The sequence below is a fragment of the Crotalus tigris genome, unplaced genomic scaffold (assembly GCF_016545835.1).
Source record: "Crotalus tigris isolate CLP2741 ecotype Arizona unplaced genomic scaffold, ASM1654583v1 scf7180000019599.1365583, whole genome shotgun sequence".
NCBI classification, from domain to species: Eukaryota; Metazoa; Chordata; class Lepidosauria; order Squamata; family Viperidae; genus Crotalus; species Crotalus tigris.
This window is the reverse complement of record NW_024097615.1, coordinates 721,379-738,497: the sequence shown is the minus strand read 5'-3', so window position 1 is coordinate 738,497 and position 17,119 is coordinate 721,379. Positions and strand designations below refer to the sequence as shown.

General features: G+C 41.0%; 1 protein-coding gene across 3 annotated transcripts in view; it reads left to right on the top strand.

The window, feature by feature from the left end:
- FAM185A (family with sequence similarity 185 member A) overlaps nt 1-17,119 on the top strand; it is a 35,376-nt gene that overhangs the window by 4,425 nt on the left and 13,832 nt on the right. For 2 of the 3 annotated variants that reach the window (XR_005559209.1, XM_039363807.1), the window contains exons 4-5: nt 552-690; nt 6,766-6,807. Coding sequence is in view for 2 of the 3 variants with exons in the window: in XM_039363807.1 (XP_039219741.1) it covers nt 552-690; nt 6,766-6,807 (181 nt within the window). In the remaining variant the exon portion in view is untranslated. The remainder of the gene's footprint in view (nt 1-551; nt 691-6,765; nt 6,808-17,119) is intronic. The other variant, XM_039363809.1, reaches the window with a different exon arrangement.

Sequence of the window (17,119 nt, the reverse complement as noted above, 5' to 3'; positions counted from 1 at the left end):
ACTCCATCCAGCCACCTCATTCTCTGTCATCCCCTTCTTCTCTTGCCTCCATCTTTCCCAGCATCAGGCCCTTCTCCATGGAGTCCTTCCTTCTCATTGGGTGGGCAAAGTCCTTGAGTTTCAACTTCAGGATCTGGCCTTCTAAAGAGCAGTCGGGGTTGATCTCCTCCAGGTTTGACCGATTGGATCGCCTTGCAGTCCAGGGGACTCGCAGGAGTCTTCTCCAGCCCCAGAGTTCAAAGGCCTCCATTCTTTGGCACTCAGCCTTTCTTATGGTCCAATTTTCACATCCAATTTTCACATTGCAACTGGGAAAAACATGGCCTTAACTATACGCACTTTTGTTGGCAGGGTGATGTCTCTGCTTTTTAATATGCTGTCTAGATTTGCCATAGCTTTCCTCCCCAGGAGCAAGCGTCTTCTAATTTTTTGGCTGCAGTCCCCATCTGCGGTGATCTTGGAGCTCAAGATAGCCCAAGAGCTATTCGTTACCAAATCAGAATAGTTAATACAACTTCATTGTATTTTGTTTTTCTTTTTTCTTGCAATAGGGTGTGAACGCAGAAAAGCTCCAAGGATCATCTATTAACATTGCGAGTGAGAACGGTCTGCTCAAAGCTAAATATTTGTACGCGGACTCTTCGTTTCTGACTTCAGCGGCTGGCGACATTTTACTGGGGACCGTCCATGGTAAGAGGGCAAAAAAGACTTCATTAGAGCAACATTTCTCTAACAAATGCCTTTTTAAGGAAAAGTATTCTTTTTCATACCCAGTTTAGTGCCTGACTGTGTTTATGAAGTTGAATATAGCACAGCCATTTTTTTAATTGCCTTGGGAAACTTACAAGCGGAGCCAGATTTTGAAGATAACATGATTTTATTGATGAACAAAATGGTTTTTTTCTAAGGTTACCTTCTCTGAGCAGTATCCTGGCATGAGCTAAAACTCTGGTGCCATTTATCAGAAGCTGCAGCCATATGTACAATTGCCCAGAACTAAGACTTCATTTATTATAAAAAAGATGTTGAGACTCTGGAAAGAGTCTATCTATCTATCTATCTATCTATCTATCTATCTATCTATCTATCATCTATCATCTTATCTATCATCTATCTATCATCTATTATCTATCTATCCATCATTTATCTATCTGTCTATCCATCCACCCACCCACCCACCCACCCACCCACCTATCTATCTATCTATCTATCTATCTATCTATCTATCTATCTATCTATCTATCATCTATTTATCTATCTATCATCTATCATCTATATCATCTATCTATCATTTATCATCTATCCATCTATCTATTGATCGACCGATCTATCTATCATCTATTATCTATCATCTGTCTGTCTTCTATCTATCTATCTATCTATCTATCTATCTATCTATCTATCTATCTATCTATCATCTATATCATCTATCATCTATATCATCTATCATCTATCTATCGATCTATCAATCTATCTATCTATCAACTATTATCTATCATCTGTCTGTCTGTCTGTCTGTCTATCTATCCATCCATCCATCCATCCATCCATCCATCTACAGTGGTGGGATTCAAATAGGTGAACAACCGGTTCTCTGTGTGGATGCCGCTTCCGGAAGTCCATTCTGGGCCTGGGCAACAAAAAATTAGCTATCGGTTCTGCCCAAGTGGTGCAAACCGGCTGAATCCCACCACTGAACTGAATGATTGAATATTCTGTGTATATTTTTTCTACCAGTGGTTGGGATGTGGGGGTATGCAGGCCCTCGAGCTGTAATTCATCCAGACTCTGGGTTTGTGGATTTTTTTTTGTGGGTTGGACAGCTCTATCACAATAATTCAGAGCAGACGTTAGGATTCAGCAGTAAGATTATCCATCAGTCCTCAGAATTTTAGCATGGCAATGATCTCTCCTTTTTTTTTTTAACTCTTCTGCCTTTGTTTGTTTGTTCTTTCGTGGGGGTTTTGGTGTGCGTTCTTTCTTTTGTGTGTGTGTGTGTGCATGCTGTTTCTTCTCTCCCCACCCACCCCCGCATTTAAAACCATTTCATTCTCTTTTCTAATGAACTGGGATGTTGGCTCAAACTCTGGCTGTTAAATTCGAAAAGAGCCAGAAAGACTGGGCAGAAACACACACATATATAGAGGCTTGAGTAAATAAACACAACTTGATGTTTTTAAATTAAATTCCAAGGAATAGCGATGCTGAGCTGTGAGGTTGGTTTACTGAGTCTCATTCCAAAAATGTTGACGGATAGGTTTTTTAATGTAGACCGTTGGGTTTGGAAAATAAATTTGGCTGTCACAAAAGGCTGTTTTGGATACTTTTCGGGCAAACATAAAGTATTCTGTTTTTCACACTCTCCCTATAAAAACACACATTTTATGTCAGGGTAGAGCAAAAAAAAAAAACCTAAAGAGCTACAGCCAGTTTAAAGAAGACAATTTGAACACTAAAACCATTATTCTGACCGGATGGTGGAGAATGGATATACTCCTTGCCTATTCCAGTCTGATTTCAGTATATTCCGTACGCTTTTAATTTTCCAATCCTGATCATTTTATGGGCAAAATCTGACTGATTTACAGTCTTCTAACATCTGCTCTGACATGTAAAACATCTTTGTCTTTTTTTTTTAATGACAATTTTGCTCCATCAATTGCAGCCATCATTATGTCACTTCCAGAATAAACGAAGGCACGATGAAGACTTAAACCTTTGAAATTGCAAAAAAAAAAAAAGATCTTTGAGATATAAGATTTTATGCTGGTTGGTTATGGACGCAATACACATTTTATAGAACAACACTTCATTCGTAGATCCATTGTTAGGCAAGATCCTGATATTAATTTGATCCATATTAGAATAGAAATGGAATGGAATGGAATGGAATAGAATAGAATAGAATAGAATAGAATAGAATAGAATAGAATAGAATAGAATAGAATAGAATAGAATAATAGACTGGAATGGAATGGAATAGAATAGAATAGAATAGAATAGAATAGAATAGAATAGAATAGAATAGAATAGAATAGAATAGAATAGAATAGAATAATAGACTGGAATGGAATGGAATGGAATAGAATAGAATAGAATAGAATAATAGACTGGAATGGAATGGAATGGAATAGAATAGAATAGAATAGAATAGAATAGAATAGAATAGAATAGAATAGAATAGAATAGAATAGAATAGAATAGAATAATAGACTGGAGTGGAATGGAATGGAATGGAATAGAACAGAACAGAACAGAACAGAATAGAATAGAATAATGGAATGGAATGGAATGGAAAGGAATGGAGTAGAGTAGAGTAGAATAGAGTAGAGTAGAGTAGAGTAGAATAGATTGCGGGTAGGGTAGAGTAGAATAGAGTAGAGTAGAGTAGAATAGAGTAGAGTAGAGTAGAATAGATTGCAAACGGAGTTTAATACGTACTTATATTCTTGAAAACATGTACTACATGCTGCCTATTCCAGTCTGATTTCCGTATATTCGGTACGCTTTTAATTTTCCAATCCTGATCGTTTTATGAGCAGCATCTGACTGATTTACAGTCCTCTAACATCTGCTCTGACATGTAAAACATCTTTGTCTTTTTTTAATGACTGTTTTGCTCCACCCGTTGTGGACGTCCTTATGTAATGTAAGACTCAGCATTTCCAGGATACACGAAGGCACGTTGAAGACTTAAACCTTTAAAGTTGGGAAAAAAAGTTATTTGAGAAGATGTAAGATTTTCTGCTGCTTGTTTATGGACACGTTGACACATTCTACAGAACAACACTTCCTTCCTAGATCCACTGTTAGGCAAGATCCTGGCATTAACTGGATCCATGTGTTTCTATGGTAACAAGAATCAATCAATAATGGGGTTCGGAGTAACTGAATGGGCACTGAAAAAAACCACTTGTTTCCCTAGAAAAGTTTACAGATATTCCTCAACTTACGACCACTGTTGAGCTCAAAGTTCCTGCTGCTAAGCAAGACGTTTGTTAAGTGAGTTTCGCTCCATTTTACGACTTTTTTTGGCCACGTTTGTGATATGGATCACTGCATTTGTTAAATGAGTGACACCCGTTGTGGACTTTGCTTGTCAGATGATCACATAAGGGGATTGCGTGACCCCCGGGGTACCCTGCGACCGTCATAAATATGAGTCAGTTGCCAAGCCTCTGAATTTTGATCCCATGACCGTGGGGATGCTGCGACGGTCGTACCTGTGAGGACCACAGTGGTTTTTTTTTCAACGCCGTTGTAACTTTGAATAGTTATTAAACGCATTTATTTATGGACTTCTTAACTCAACTTCCAACAGTTCATTTGGTGACCGTTCAACGTTACAACGGCACTTTAAAAAGTGACCTATGACCTTTTCAGACTTAGGACCACGACAGCAACCCCAGGGTCGCGTGATCAGAATTTCAGACGCTTGGCAACTGATTCATATTTATGACGGTCGCACTGTCCCGGGATCACGTGTCATTTTTTGGGACCTTCTAACAAGCAGAATCCATGGGGAAGCCTGTCAGAGCATGCATAGTCTTATTGCGCTGAGGTAACCCAAGAGAAAATACAGCAAACAGTGGTTTGTATTAAATGGTGGTTTATATTACAGTATCTGCAAATATACTGGAAACAAAACTCACACACATGGTGGCAATTCAGCAAACTCCAGCAATTACAGCAGAAAATGGACGAGAAAGACTCCAGCAAAAAAACTTCCCTTTTATACTCAGGCTCTTAAAGGGATACACACACCTGCTGAGTCATTCCAATTATTGCATCAACCACCTTACACTGCGTTACATCATTACATAAGCTGTTTAGCTATTAAATTATCATCCTGACAGATTCACTTAACCCAGGGGTGGGCAACCCTGGCTCTTTTATGACTCGTGGACTTCAATTCCCAGAATTCCTGAGCTAGCATGGCTCATCTTGGAAACCTCTCCCTTTCCCCTCAGCGTGGCTGGCTCAGGAATTCTGGGAATTGAAGTCCACGAGTCATAAAAGAACCAAGGTTCCCAACCCTGTCCTATATCAGGGGTCCTCAACCTTGCAACTTTAAGACTTGTGGACTTCATCTCCCAGAATTCCTCAGCCAGCATGGCTCAGCTTAGAAACCTCTCCCTTTCCCCTCAGCATGGAATTCTGGGAGTTGAAGTCCACGAGTCATAAAAGAGCCAAGGTTGCCTACCCCTGACTTAGCCACTGTGATACTAACTCAACAATTGCAGTGATTCACTAACAATTGCCTCAAGAAAACAGGGCAAAATTCACCTAACAAATGTCTCACTTAACAACATACATTTTAAGCTCAATTGTGGTGGTAAGTCAAGGACTGACTGTAGTTTAGATTCCTGAACTTGGACAGAATAGGAAAAAAATATGAAGTAAATAAACAGCTTTCTTGCAGAAAGAGATGTATGTTTTGAGTATGCAGGCTTCCAATACAGAAAAATAGCTTTGACTTGTATCTTCGTGTTTAAGCAGTACAAGATCGACGTGCAGAAAAATGTTTCCAATTATTGCTCGCGGGGAACAGAAAATTAGGAATGGATCAAATTGTTTCTGTCAATGCTTCATGACTATTGCCCCAACTTTATATATTTGCTGGATGTTAGCACTAGTGGCAAATCTGATATTATAAGATAATACGTATTTCCATTTAAGAGAAGATGAAAACGACAGAATTTATTATATCCAGTTGTTGGTGGAATGGTTATTTGACCGCACAATTTTTATAAAAGTTCATCTTCCAAATGACATGTTGAATTTTCCTCACTGATGTAATTTTCCAAGGCTTTTGTTGATCCTAAAACATGGTAGGTTTTCTCAGAGTGACAACGGCTCTTATTTGAAAAAAATAAGAATTCAAAACAGATCTTTTTCAATTTAGCCACTGAACTATTAGGTCGTTATTATATAATGGCTTTATTTGCAATACTTTTGGTGGTGGTACAATGTGGTTGCGATGTGCGTGGTTTCAATTTATTTTGTTCTTGTTAATTATTTTTATCCATTTGAGCATTTTGTGCCTTAGGAAGAATAGCAATCCAAGAAATAAATGCATTGCAAAAATTTGCTAGAGCTTGGGAGCCATCAGCCGAGGATCGACATAAGGAGCTGCTATGATAAAACCAAAATAAGAATAGAAGTCGCATTTGAATTAATGCTAATAAAGTAGCCTGTGCAAAAAGATTGTGATATCCTTAAGGCAACATTTGTGTATTTGGTACAACCTGTGGCACCTGGAAATTGCTGAATTATATACCTTCCCAGTATCTCCTTATCACTTCTCAAGTTGCTATTGAGAGATGCTGGGTTATAAGATGCACGGCTTTGAGAATATAGATTGCTTAATGCTGTATTTGTGTGACTGGGTGTGAGATACGTAGGAGAAGAGCAGGCTGAGCTGCGAGGGGCAGAGTTAAGCAAGTCATCTGCCTAGAATCGTTATGTTCCCACAAATGGTCCAAATCCCAAGTCTTGAATTCCGATACCCTTCTCTGGTGCCAATTCCGTATTGAACCTTAGATGACTAGATTCTTGCATATAAGCTTGATTAATAAATCTTCTGCATGGCAACTTAGCGTATGATCCCAATCCTCTGCGCCTGATAGTACTACAAATAAGAACCTCTGATTCAATTTGTAGCTTGCTTTGAACCCTCTGCGGCTTCTTGTTTTGTGCATTGCTAGGAGTTGTGCTGTTTGAAAGGACCCTCCCATTTTAAGGTCTTTTCAAATTTCGTTGCAGGGGATAGTACCTTGGAGACTAAAACAGGGAGCATCACCGTTGGTAAGTTCACGGTTCTTCTTTCCTTGTTCACGTCGTCCTCGTTTTTCATCCAGGCCACACTGCCAGATTGGTTCTGTGGATGGAAAATTCGGGCAGCTGTGACTGAATCAAGTTAAGATTCCACTCTTCATCTGTGGTGATTTTGGCTTCACATATGCCAGTTTTGCTACACATTCAATACCAGATTGGATGTAATTCACCACGGCTTTACAGCCAGCCGGGTGGCAGTTTAAAACGCCTTGGCAGGAAATAGATATATATGTTCCTACCTCACACTAAGCAGCCCGGTTGCTTATTTGATTTTTGGGCTAGCGTGTTCTGTGAATCCTTCCATTGTAAGTTCATAAACCGTGAATTATGATGTGGCTCAACGGGTGACAATCTTTCACTTTGCTCCAAACGAACATGTTGCTAAGCTTATTAGTTCAGCGACTTCATGGTTCAGATATTTGCAGGGAAATAGTCTAGACTAGTGTTTTCTCAAACTTGGCAAATTTAAGATGTGTGGGTTTCAACTCTAGCTGGGGAATTGTGGGATCTGAAGTCCATAGATCTTAAATTTGCCATGTTTGAGAAACACCAGTCTAGCTGGGAAAAAAAAAAAATCTGCTATTGAACGGCCGTATCCATTTAAGGTCAAATGATAACCTAGCAAAAGCTGCTGTCGTGGTTTGAACCATTCAGTTGTTATAATAGTGTGTGTGTGTGTTAACTTGCCTAAACAAACAGAATGCCATTTTGTTGAGATTTTCCTGACTCTCTCGGACATTTTGTCTTCCTTGCGAATATTTATTTTTAATGCAGTGGCTTCCCCATATTAAATTAAAGAGTATCAGAATTCAGTGCTCGTATCCAATGATCTCAGCTTGATAATCAGTTGTTCCTTCTTTGCATTTTGGCACTTAACGTAGGAAAGCAATTATTTGGCGAAGAAAAGAAATTTATTTTGATAGTGCACTATGTCAGGGGTTTTTCAAACTTTTTCAGCATGCGGAAATGGGTTAAATGAAAAAAAGTTTTCCCAGATCCCCTATTTAAGAATCAAAGCTGTAGTGATCAAATCAGGTTTCTCTCTGTATCTGTTGTCCCTGAATTGTCTTCCAGGATCCCTGAGGATTTCAGTCAATGAATCCTGTGGAAATAGAAAGTATCTTGTTTAACAGAATAACAGAGTTGGAAGGGATCTTGGAGGTCCTCTAGTAAAATAATAATAATAATAATAATAATAGTAGTAGTAATAGTAATAATAACAACAACAACAACCCAGACTTAACAATTGTCGATAAGAAAGACAAAAAAGTCTGGATAGTGGACGTGGCAGTGCCTGGAAACAGCAGAATAGACGAGAAAGAACTGGAAAAGATAACAAAATACAAAGACCTACAAATAGAAATAGAAAGACTGTGGCAAAGGCAAGCAAGGGTAGTACCAATAGTCATAGGCTCCTTGGGTGCAATCCCAAAACAACTGGAGCACCACTTGAACGCCATTGGCATTGACAAATTCGCTATTAGTCAATTGCAAAAGGCGGCCTTACTAGGAACTGCTTCCATCCTGCAATGATATCTGTAATACCATCAAACATCCACATCTGCCTATCCCAGGTCCTAGGTAAGGACTCGATAGATAGACAAAATGCCAAATCCAGTCTGAACATCTGGCTGACTGTGCGATGATCAATAATAGTACTAGTAGTAGTAGTAGTAGTAGTAGTAGTAGTAGTAGTAGTAGTAAAGTTGGAAGGGACCTTGGAGGTCATCTAATCCAACCCCCTGCTCAGGCAGGAGACCCTATACAATGTCAGACAAATGGCTGTCCAGTCTCTTCTTAAAAACTTCCAGTGTTGGAGCATTTACTGCTTCTGGCGGCAAGCTGTTCCACTGATTAATTATTCTCAGTGTCAGGAAGTTTCTCCTTAGTTCTAGGTTGCTTCTCGCCTTGATTAGTTTCCATCCGTTGCTCCTTGTCCTGCCTTCAGGTGCCTTGGAGAATAGCTTGACTCCCTCTTCTTTGTGGCAGCCCCTGAGATATTGGAAGACTGCTATCATGTCACCCCCCGTCCTTTTTTATTAAACTAGACATACCCAATTCCTGCAACTGTTCATCATCCAATCCCTTAATCATCTTTGTTGCTCTTCTCTGCACTCTTTCCAAACATTGAAAGAGAATTCAGGTTGGGGAACTACCAGTCAAGGGCAAAAAAACCGCAAGAGATCTGAAATAATCAAGACTTTCCCATATTCAGGACATCGTAGCTGTTTTTGCCTGTCCAAAAAGTTGCCCTTGAAACCTCAGGAATTTTATTCTAGGTTGCAGCAACCCAGTACATGTGTTGTTGTTTTTTTTAAAAAAAGTACGATCACTTGTAGATAACATCACAGGAAAACAAGTTCTTGTTTTGTTTTTTAATAAGTCAAAACATTCGCTCGGATTCAAATGGAGGAGAAAATATTGTTAAAACTTCACACTCCGGGACATCACACACGCCGATAATTCGGTCCAGATTGTTTCGCCACCCGCAGGCAATTATTTTCATTTGTCCAAAAATGAATTTATGATGCTACTTTTGTCTCAATGCATTTCTCTCATTTATTGGCTGCATCTGGGAGATCTACCGAACAAACTAATTTATTAGTTTCGTCAGGGAGATCTACCGAACAATTTGGGGATCTAAAATCCCCTGCGTGAACTGTTCAATTTTTGGGGGAGATTTACCCTCAAATGGCGGTAATAATGTAAATTAATTCCATCGGTTTCCGATTGGTTGAGAGGCAAAACGCCTTTCCAAATATCGTTCCTTTTTTTTTATCCAGCCTTTTGTGGAGATGCTGTTGCTGAACATCCAGAAAAATGGACTGTTTAATCACGATATGACCCTCTTTATATTTGTCTCGCTGCTCTTTCCCTCTCCGCCTGTGGGCCAGTTAATCTTTATCTGTTAAAAAGAGATTTTGAAATTAGGAAGAAAGCTGAATAAGGGGGGAAAAAATCATCACATTCTTTCTGAGGGAGCATTTGTTGCATTTTTTCTTTGGTTGGTTTCTCTTTTCTTCTTGCACTTAAAGAGAACCACACGTCCCCATTGCTCAAGAAATTTTTCCCGAGTAAATAGCCTGGCTATGATCACATCTCTTCCCATGAACACATACTTGGAAGGCATTATGGGAACCACCTCCGAAATTTATTGGCTCCACTGTATGATCTGGATGGACTTGTAAGCCGTTGTTGCATCATGCAGCAAATATACATGTTAGCACCATGAAAAACCAATGAGCTCAAGAATAACACGCCTGTGATAAGTATGTCTTCGACAGAAGAACAAAGCAAATGGTTCATATTAAGCCCGTAGAGCAGAGGTGACCAATCTTGGCACCTTGACGGTCTGTGGACTCCCAATTCCCAGAATTCCTCAGGCATCCAGGTTGAAGTCCACAAGTCTTAAAGTTGACAAGGATGGACACCCCTGCTGTAGAGTAACTGTGACTGGGGCGTCCAGTTTTGGTCACCACGATGTAAAAAAGATGTTGAGACTCTGGAAAGAGGGCAGAGAAGAGCAACAAAGATGATCAGGGGGACTGGAGGTTAAAACATATGAACAACAATTGCAGGAATTGGGTATGTCCAGTTTAATGAAGCGAAGGACTAGGGGTGATGTGATAGCAGTCTTCAAGTATCTCAGGAGCTGCTCCAAAGAAGAGGGAGTCAAGCTATTCTCCAAAGCGCCTGAAGGCAGGACAAGAAGCAACGGATAGAAACTCATCAAGGAGAGAAAAGCAATCTAGAACTAAGGAGAAACTTCCTGACAGTGAGAACAATTAATCAGTGGAACTACCTGCCTCCAGACCTTGTGAATGCTCCAACACTGGAAGTTTTTAAGAAGAGACTGGACAGCCATTTGTCTGAAATGGTATAGGGTTTCCTGCCTGAGCAGGGGGTTGGACTAGAAGACCTCCAAGGTCTCTTACAATTCTGTTGTAGTTGTTGTTATTATTAAATAGGATTTAAGATCTCTTACAATGGAGCTATCATGTGCCACCAGGTTAGACATGACGTAGTCTCCTTTCAGTTGAGATACCTATTAATTCACACACAGGACCATAAAGTCTCCTTGGCAACAATCTGACATTGGCTGCAATGATCTCTTTCCAGGACATCTACAAGCTTGGGTGATTCCTTGGTGGTCTCCCATCCTAGTACCAACCAAACAACCAATTTCTAAGCCTAAACAAAGTTGGTCAGTTCTTGCAACTTGCTGAAACCTTGGTAGATCTTCAAACCAACATCCCCAGTCAGCTTTGCAGAGGTTTCCTAAGCTGAACCAGCGCTTCAGAACCGGTCTGGAGGCCTCAGAAAAGCTCCCATAGGAGATTAGCAACTCTTTCCCCCCCCCCCTCACACACACACACATACACACACACACACACACACACACGCCTCCTCCTTTCCTGATTTGTTAGAAGCCAACCGCAATTTCTTACAGCATGTCAACATCAGACGCGCTATGTTGAAAAGCGAATTATGGATTGTTAGGAATTGTATGTCCCCTCCCGGAATCCCATATGTTTCAGTCTGCTGACTTCACTGCTGTGGTTTAAATTCTGTACGTGCAACTCTTTCCAAGACTGATTAAAGTCAGATGGCTGGCTATTCAGTAAAATATTTGGCAGGGCCCAAATGATGTAATCCAGAGGTACATTCTTGCCAGATCTGCCTTCCCCCCCCCCTTACTTTCGGCCACTGCCCAAGTTTTGTGAACCTCAAAATAATTTCACCTCTTTGGTAGAAGAGACAGATCCCAGCAGAAACAGAATCAAAACTTTAAACATACGAAGAATTTTAGAAGTATTAATAATAGAAGTATTAATACCACTCTTCAATGCCTTGGTAAGGCCACACTTGGAATACTGCATCCAGTTTTGGTCACCACGATGTAAAAAAGATGTTGAGACTCTAGAAAGAGGGCAGAGAAGAGCAACAAAGATGATTAGGGGACTGGAGGCTAAAACATATAAGGAACGGTTGCTAGAATTGGGTATGTCTAGTTAACGAAGAGAAGGACGAGGGGGACAGGATAGCAGTCTTCCAATATCTCAGGGGCTGCCCCAAAGAAGAGGGAGTCAAGCTATTCTCCAAAGCACCTGAAGGCAGGACAAGAAGCAACGGATGGAAACTAACCAAGGAGAGAAGCAACCTGGAACTAAGGAGAAACTTCTTTACAGTGAGAACAATTAATCAGTGGAACAGCCTGCCTCCAGAAGCAGTAAATGCTCCAACACTGGAAGTTTTTAAGAAGAGACTGGACAGCCATTTGTCCGAAATGGTGTAGGGTTTCCTGCCTGAGCAGGGGGTTGGACTAGATGACCTCCAAGGTCCCTTCCAACTTTACTACTATTACTATTACCCTCCCCAAACTTCTCTGTGTATGCGTAGAGATATATATGTGTGCAAATGCACACCCTGATTTGTATCATATAATCTGCCTCTTAAGTGACAGATAAAAAGCTGTAATGTTGGATCTTTGATGTGTTGATCCTTGACGTCCTTTTGAAGTCCTTGCTCAAAGTCAGTAGTTTCCTAGCCCAGGGACCGTTGCTTGGCCTCAGTGCTTCTTCTGAAATATTTTCAAAAGGGGTCTTCTAAAGCACAGAGTCATGCAAGCAACAGTGGTGTAAAAGCAAAATGCCCAGTTTTGACTTTCCCAGATGAGGCAGTCCCCCAAACTAGCTCACAAATAAGTGTATGTGTGCAAGAGAGAGACAGCCAGACATAGACAGAGAGGCAGAGACAGAAAGAGTAGTGTGGATTTTTCCCTTAATATTTCCCACCAACGGTTTCCAGCATGTCTCCATGATGTGAAAATCCTCCATGGCTCCATCCAGAAGTTCTGTAGCTCTAGGGCAAGTGAGCCAGGTTGTAAGGATTCATCCATCCATCTATCCACACTCACTCACTCAACTCAACTCAACCCAACCCAACCCAACCATCCATCCATCCTCTCACTCAACTCAACTCAACCCAACTCAACTCAACCCAACTCAACTCACTCACCCATCCATCCATCCATCCATCCATCCATCCATCCATCCATCCATCCACTCACTCAACTGAACTCAACTCAACCCAACTCACTCATCCATCTATCCATCCATCCATCCACTCACTCACTCAACTGAACTCACACACACATTCATCCATCCATCCACCCACTCTCTCTCTCTCTCTCTCTCTCTCACACACACACACACACACACACAATTCATTCATCAATTCATTCATTCATTCATTCATTCATGTTTTAAAGGATGGAGCTGGCTTGCTTTAATAGAAATCTACAGAAAAACAGCTCCGTAGCCCTTTATTTGCATGTAATCAAACTAGGTTTTAATGGAGTAGTAGTAATTCCCAGAATGTATTAATTCATGCTGTGGATCAGCAAGAAATTCAATACCCCATTGCCAGAATTATTTTTTTAGCAGAAAAGTGAGATCAACAGCCATAGTTGCTATAAAGAGGAGAGAGAAAGAGAGAAAGAGGGAGGGAGGAAGAGAGGGAGAGAGAGAGAGAAAGAGAGAGAGAGAGATATTTAAGAAACAAACAAAAAAGTCCTTGTCCTTTTTGCCAAAAGTTTGCTAGATTGTGCTCATAACTTTATTCAGTGCTCTCCTAATTGAATCCTACACTGCACTTGCCCTGGGTCCCATCAAAGCAATTGGCAACGTAGAGAGAAATGGAAATAATTATAACAATCAAAGTGGTCTTTGCCATTATTTTGACACTGCCCAGTTCTTTCCAGTCTTCTCATTTTTCAGCAGGTTTCAGGTCTCTTGCAGCCCTGCTGCTTCTCAACATAAGGCTGTTAGGCTATTGCTCTTTGACATATTTCCGTGCAATCAGCACTTGATTTCTTTGACCTAACTAAATTTAAACTCTTTTAAGAGGTATCATATAAATACGTTGTAATTTCCCCGTTGTCGCATAGCCAGCCAGATGTTCAGACTGGGTTTTATCCATCTTTTGAGTCCTTCTTGAGGATCTGGGATAAGCATGCTTATATACTTTATGTATACAGATCTACATATGCCTTAGGAGAGCACTGAATAAAGTTATGAGCACAATCTATTCTATTCTATTCTATTCTATTCTATTCTTCATTCCTATATTCTATTCTATTCTTTCTATTCTTCATTCCTATATTCTGTTCTATTCTATTCTATTCTATTCTATTCTATTCCATTCTATTCTATTCCATTCTTCATTCCTATATTCTGTTCTGTTCTATTCTATTCTATTCCATATACACATACACATATACACATTACAAGTTTCCATTGTTATAAAATATAAAGCTGAAAATTTATCTGAGCAAAACTGTCTTTTCCATTTCAGTGCTAGCTGAAATCCTTCATAAGCACTGCATAATTTATCACAGCCATCTACGTCTTTAAAAACCACTAATCTCTCTATATCCCCCCCTCCGAACTATCAATCTTATGGCTCTCCGTTGTTCAACCTTGTGTCATTTTGTCCTTGTGGACACAGTCCAACTTTACAGTCCCTTTAAAAGGTCTGGAATAGGAGGTGGACTAACTAAAGCCTGATTGAAGCGTGTCTAATTAATATTGGGCTAGGTCAATGTTTTTTAAAAACATTTTTCTTTCAGGGTCCCTCCTTCCCACTTTTTAAAAAATTATGGAGGATGTCCAAATAGATTTTTGTTTGTTTGTTTGTTTGTTTGGATTATACTTTTCAATCTTTACCATATTTTAAAAAAATTAAAAATCGAAGACTTTGAGGCCACTACGGCTTCTCGCAATTATTTGATGGGATTTTTAATATTGTTATTTTTCACGGGAGCCTGTTGGGTTGAGATTTAAGGTATCAGGCTGTGAGTTCTAGTCCCACCTTAGCCAGTTGGGTGACCTTGGACCAGTCACCTTTTCTCAGCCCACGTCAGAAAACTTTGCCAAGAAAATGGAAGGGACTTGTTCCAACAGTTGCACTGACTTGAAGGCACCCAGTAAATCAATGAAAGTTCAACGTAGGCTGTCGTGCCAGATGTGTTCTCTCCACACATGCCTGTTCAGTGTTTCTGCTATTTCGATATCGTTACCCCAGTTCAAAACTGGAGCTTCCCTATCCGCCTTAAAAAGCTAAAATCTCATTTATTAACAGCTCGTTAAGAAAGAAAGGGCTCAGCCTCCTTGAATAATGTGGAGGAGAAGGAAGAGGAAATACACGTCCCAGTCCATTTCCATCTTTGTCTATGCCAGTGGACTTCAACTCCCAGAATCCCCCAGCCGGCACGCCAGCTGGGGGATTCTGGGAATTGGAGCCCACATATCTTCCAAGTTGCCAAGGTTGAAAAACGCCGACCTATGCATTCACAAAGTCCTTGGAGTCACGCTTTGGCACGCTAAATAAAGCTAGAAAGCATATTTTCCATCCAGTTCTTCTCCTGGGGTCTTGTGCTTTTTCCTTCCTTAATCATGATTCTTTAACTTTCTGTTTGAGCAACGTTATAGCTGGCAGATTTATGGAAGGCTCCTAAACTCTGTGTTTTGTTTTATTTTTATTTTTTTCCTAAGAAGACTCAAGACGGAAACACCCTATTAATTTGCGAACTGGGAACACATCTTTCATATTTCGCTGGCTAAATCTGTTATTTATCATCCCCTGCGGTTATTTCAAGCTAAAAAAAAACAGTGATCTTCAGCCAGGCCCTGTTGTCCTGTTAGGCGGAAAGAAGACTCAAAAAGCAGATGCTGGGGTCTGGGAAGTGAGATGGGGAAGACCATTCAAGTCCCCTACTAGGCTCAGAATAACAGACTTGGATGGGACCTTGGAGGTCTTCTAGTCCAACCCCTTACCCAGGCAGGAAACCCTAGACCAGTGGTTCTCAACCTGTGGGTGGGGACCCCATTTGGGGTCGAACGACCATTTCACGGGGGTCGCCAAACAACGCAGTCTGCCATTTTTTTCCCCCTTTTCCTTAGCTGTGCTCCTCCCTTTTATTCTATTGGCTTTTGAAAGCCAATAGAATAGACTCTCTTGAATAGAGTCTAATTCCATTGGCTTTCCAAAGCCAATAGGAATTGTCCAGGCTGTCTCTGCCCTGCTGAGCCCGCCAAAAGTCCCATTCTGCAAACGGTGCTGCACCAGTTGAGTAGTCCTCGACTTATGACCGCTTGGAGGTTCGCGGCATTAAAAAGGTTGAGAACCACTGCCCTATACCATTTCAGACAAAGGGTTGTCCAGTCTCTTCTCAAAAACTTCCAGTGTTGGAGCATTCACAACTTTTGTTCCACTGATTAATTGTTCTCACTGTCAGGAAGTTTCTCCTTAGTTCTAGGTTGCTTCTCTCCTTGATTAGTTTCCCTCCGTTGCTTCTTCTCCTGCCTTCAGGCGCTTTGGAGAAGAGCTTGACTCCCTCTTCTTTGGGGCAGCCCCTGAGATATTGGAATACTGCTACCATGTCCCCCCTGGTCCTTCTCTTCATTAAGCTAGAGAGACCCAATTCCAGCAACCGTTCTTTATAGGTTTGAGCCTCCAGTCCCTTGATCCTCTTTGTCGCTCTTCTCTGCCCTCTTTGTAGAGTCCCAACGTCTTTTTTGACATTGTGGCGACCAAAACTGGATGCGGCATTGCAGGTGTGGTCTTACTCAGTGGCAGCAACGACGTGCCTCCATCAATAGAGTTGAAGTGGAGGAGCTTCTGCTCCTGATTCTCCCCTGCCTTCTGCAGATATCAGCCCAAATGGCCCATCAGCTAAACAATCAAAATACTTGTGGCCCACATTCCCATCTTCTTTCTCAAATGTCACACAAATCCCCTTGGGTTTTGGGGGGAAGGAAGCTGAGACTGAAGCTGTCGTTCCTGATCCTGATTCATGGCTGTATTTTTCCAGAAACCAGATGCTATATTCTCCTCCTCCTCCTCCTCCTCCTCCTCCTCCTCCTCCTCCTCCTCCTCCTCCTCCTCCTCCTCCTCCTCCTCTTCTTCTTCTTCTTCTTCTTCTCCTCCTCCTCCTTTCTCCTCCTCCTCCTTTCTCTTCTTCTTCTTCTTCTTCTTCTACTTCTCCTCCTCCTCCTTTCTCCTCCTCCTCTTCTTCTCCTCCTCCTCCTCCTTCTCCTTTCTCTTCTTCTTCTTCTTCTTCTTCTTCTTCTTCTTCTTCTTCTTCTTCTTCTTCTTCTTCTTCTTCTTCTTCTCCTCCTCCTTTCTCCTCCTCCTCCTCTTCTTCTTCTCCTCCTCCTTTCTCCTCCTCCTCTTCTTCTTCTCCTCCTCCTCCTCCTTCTCCTTTCTCTTCTTCTTCTTC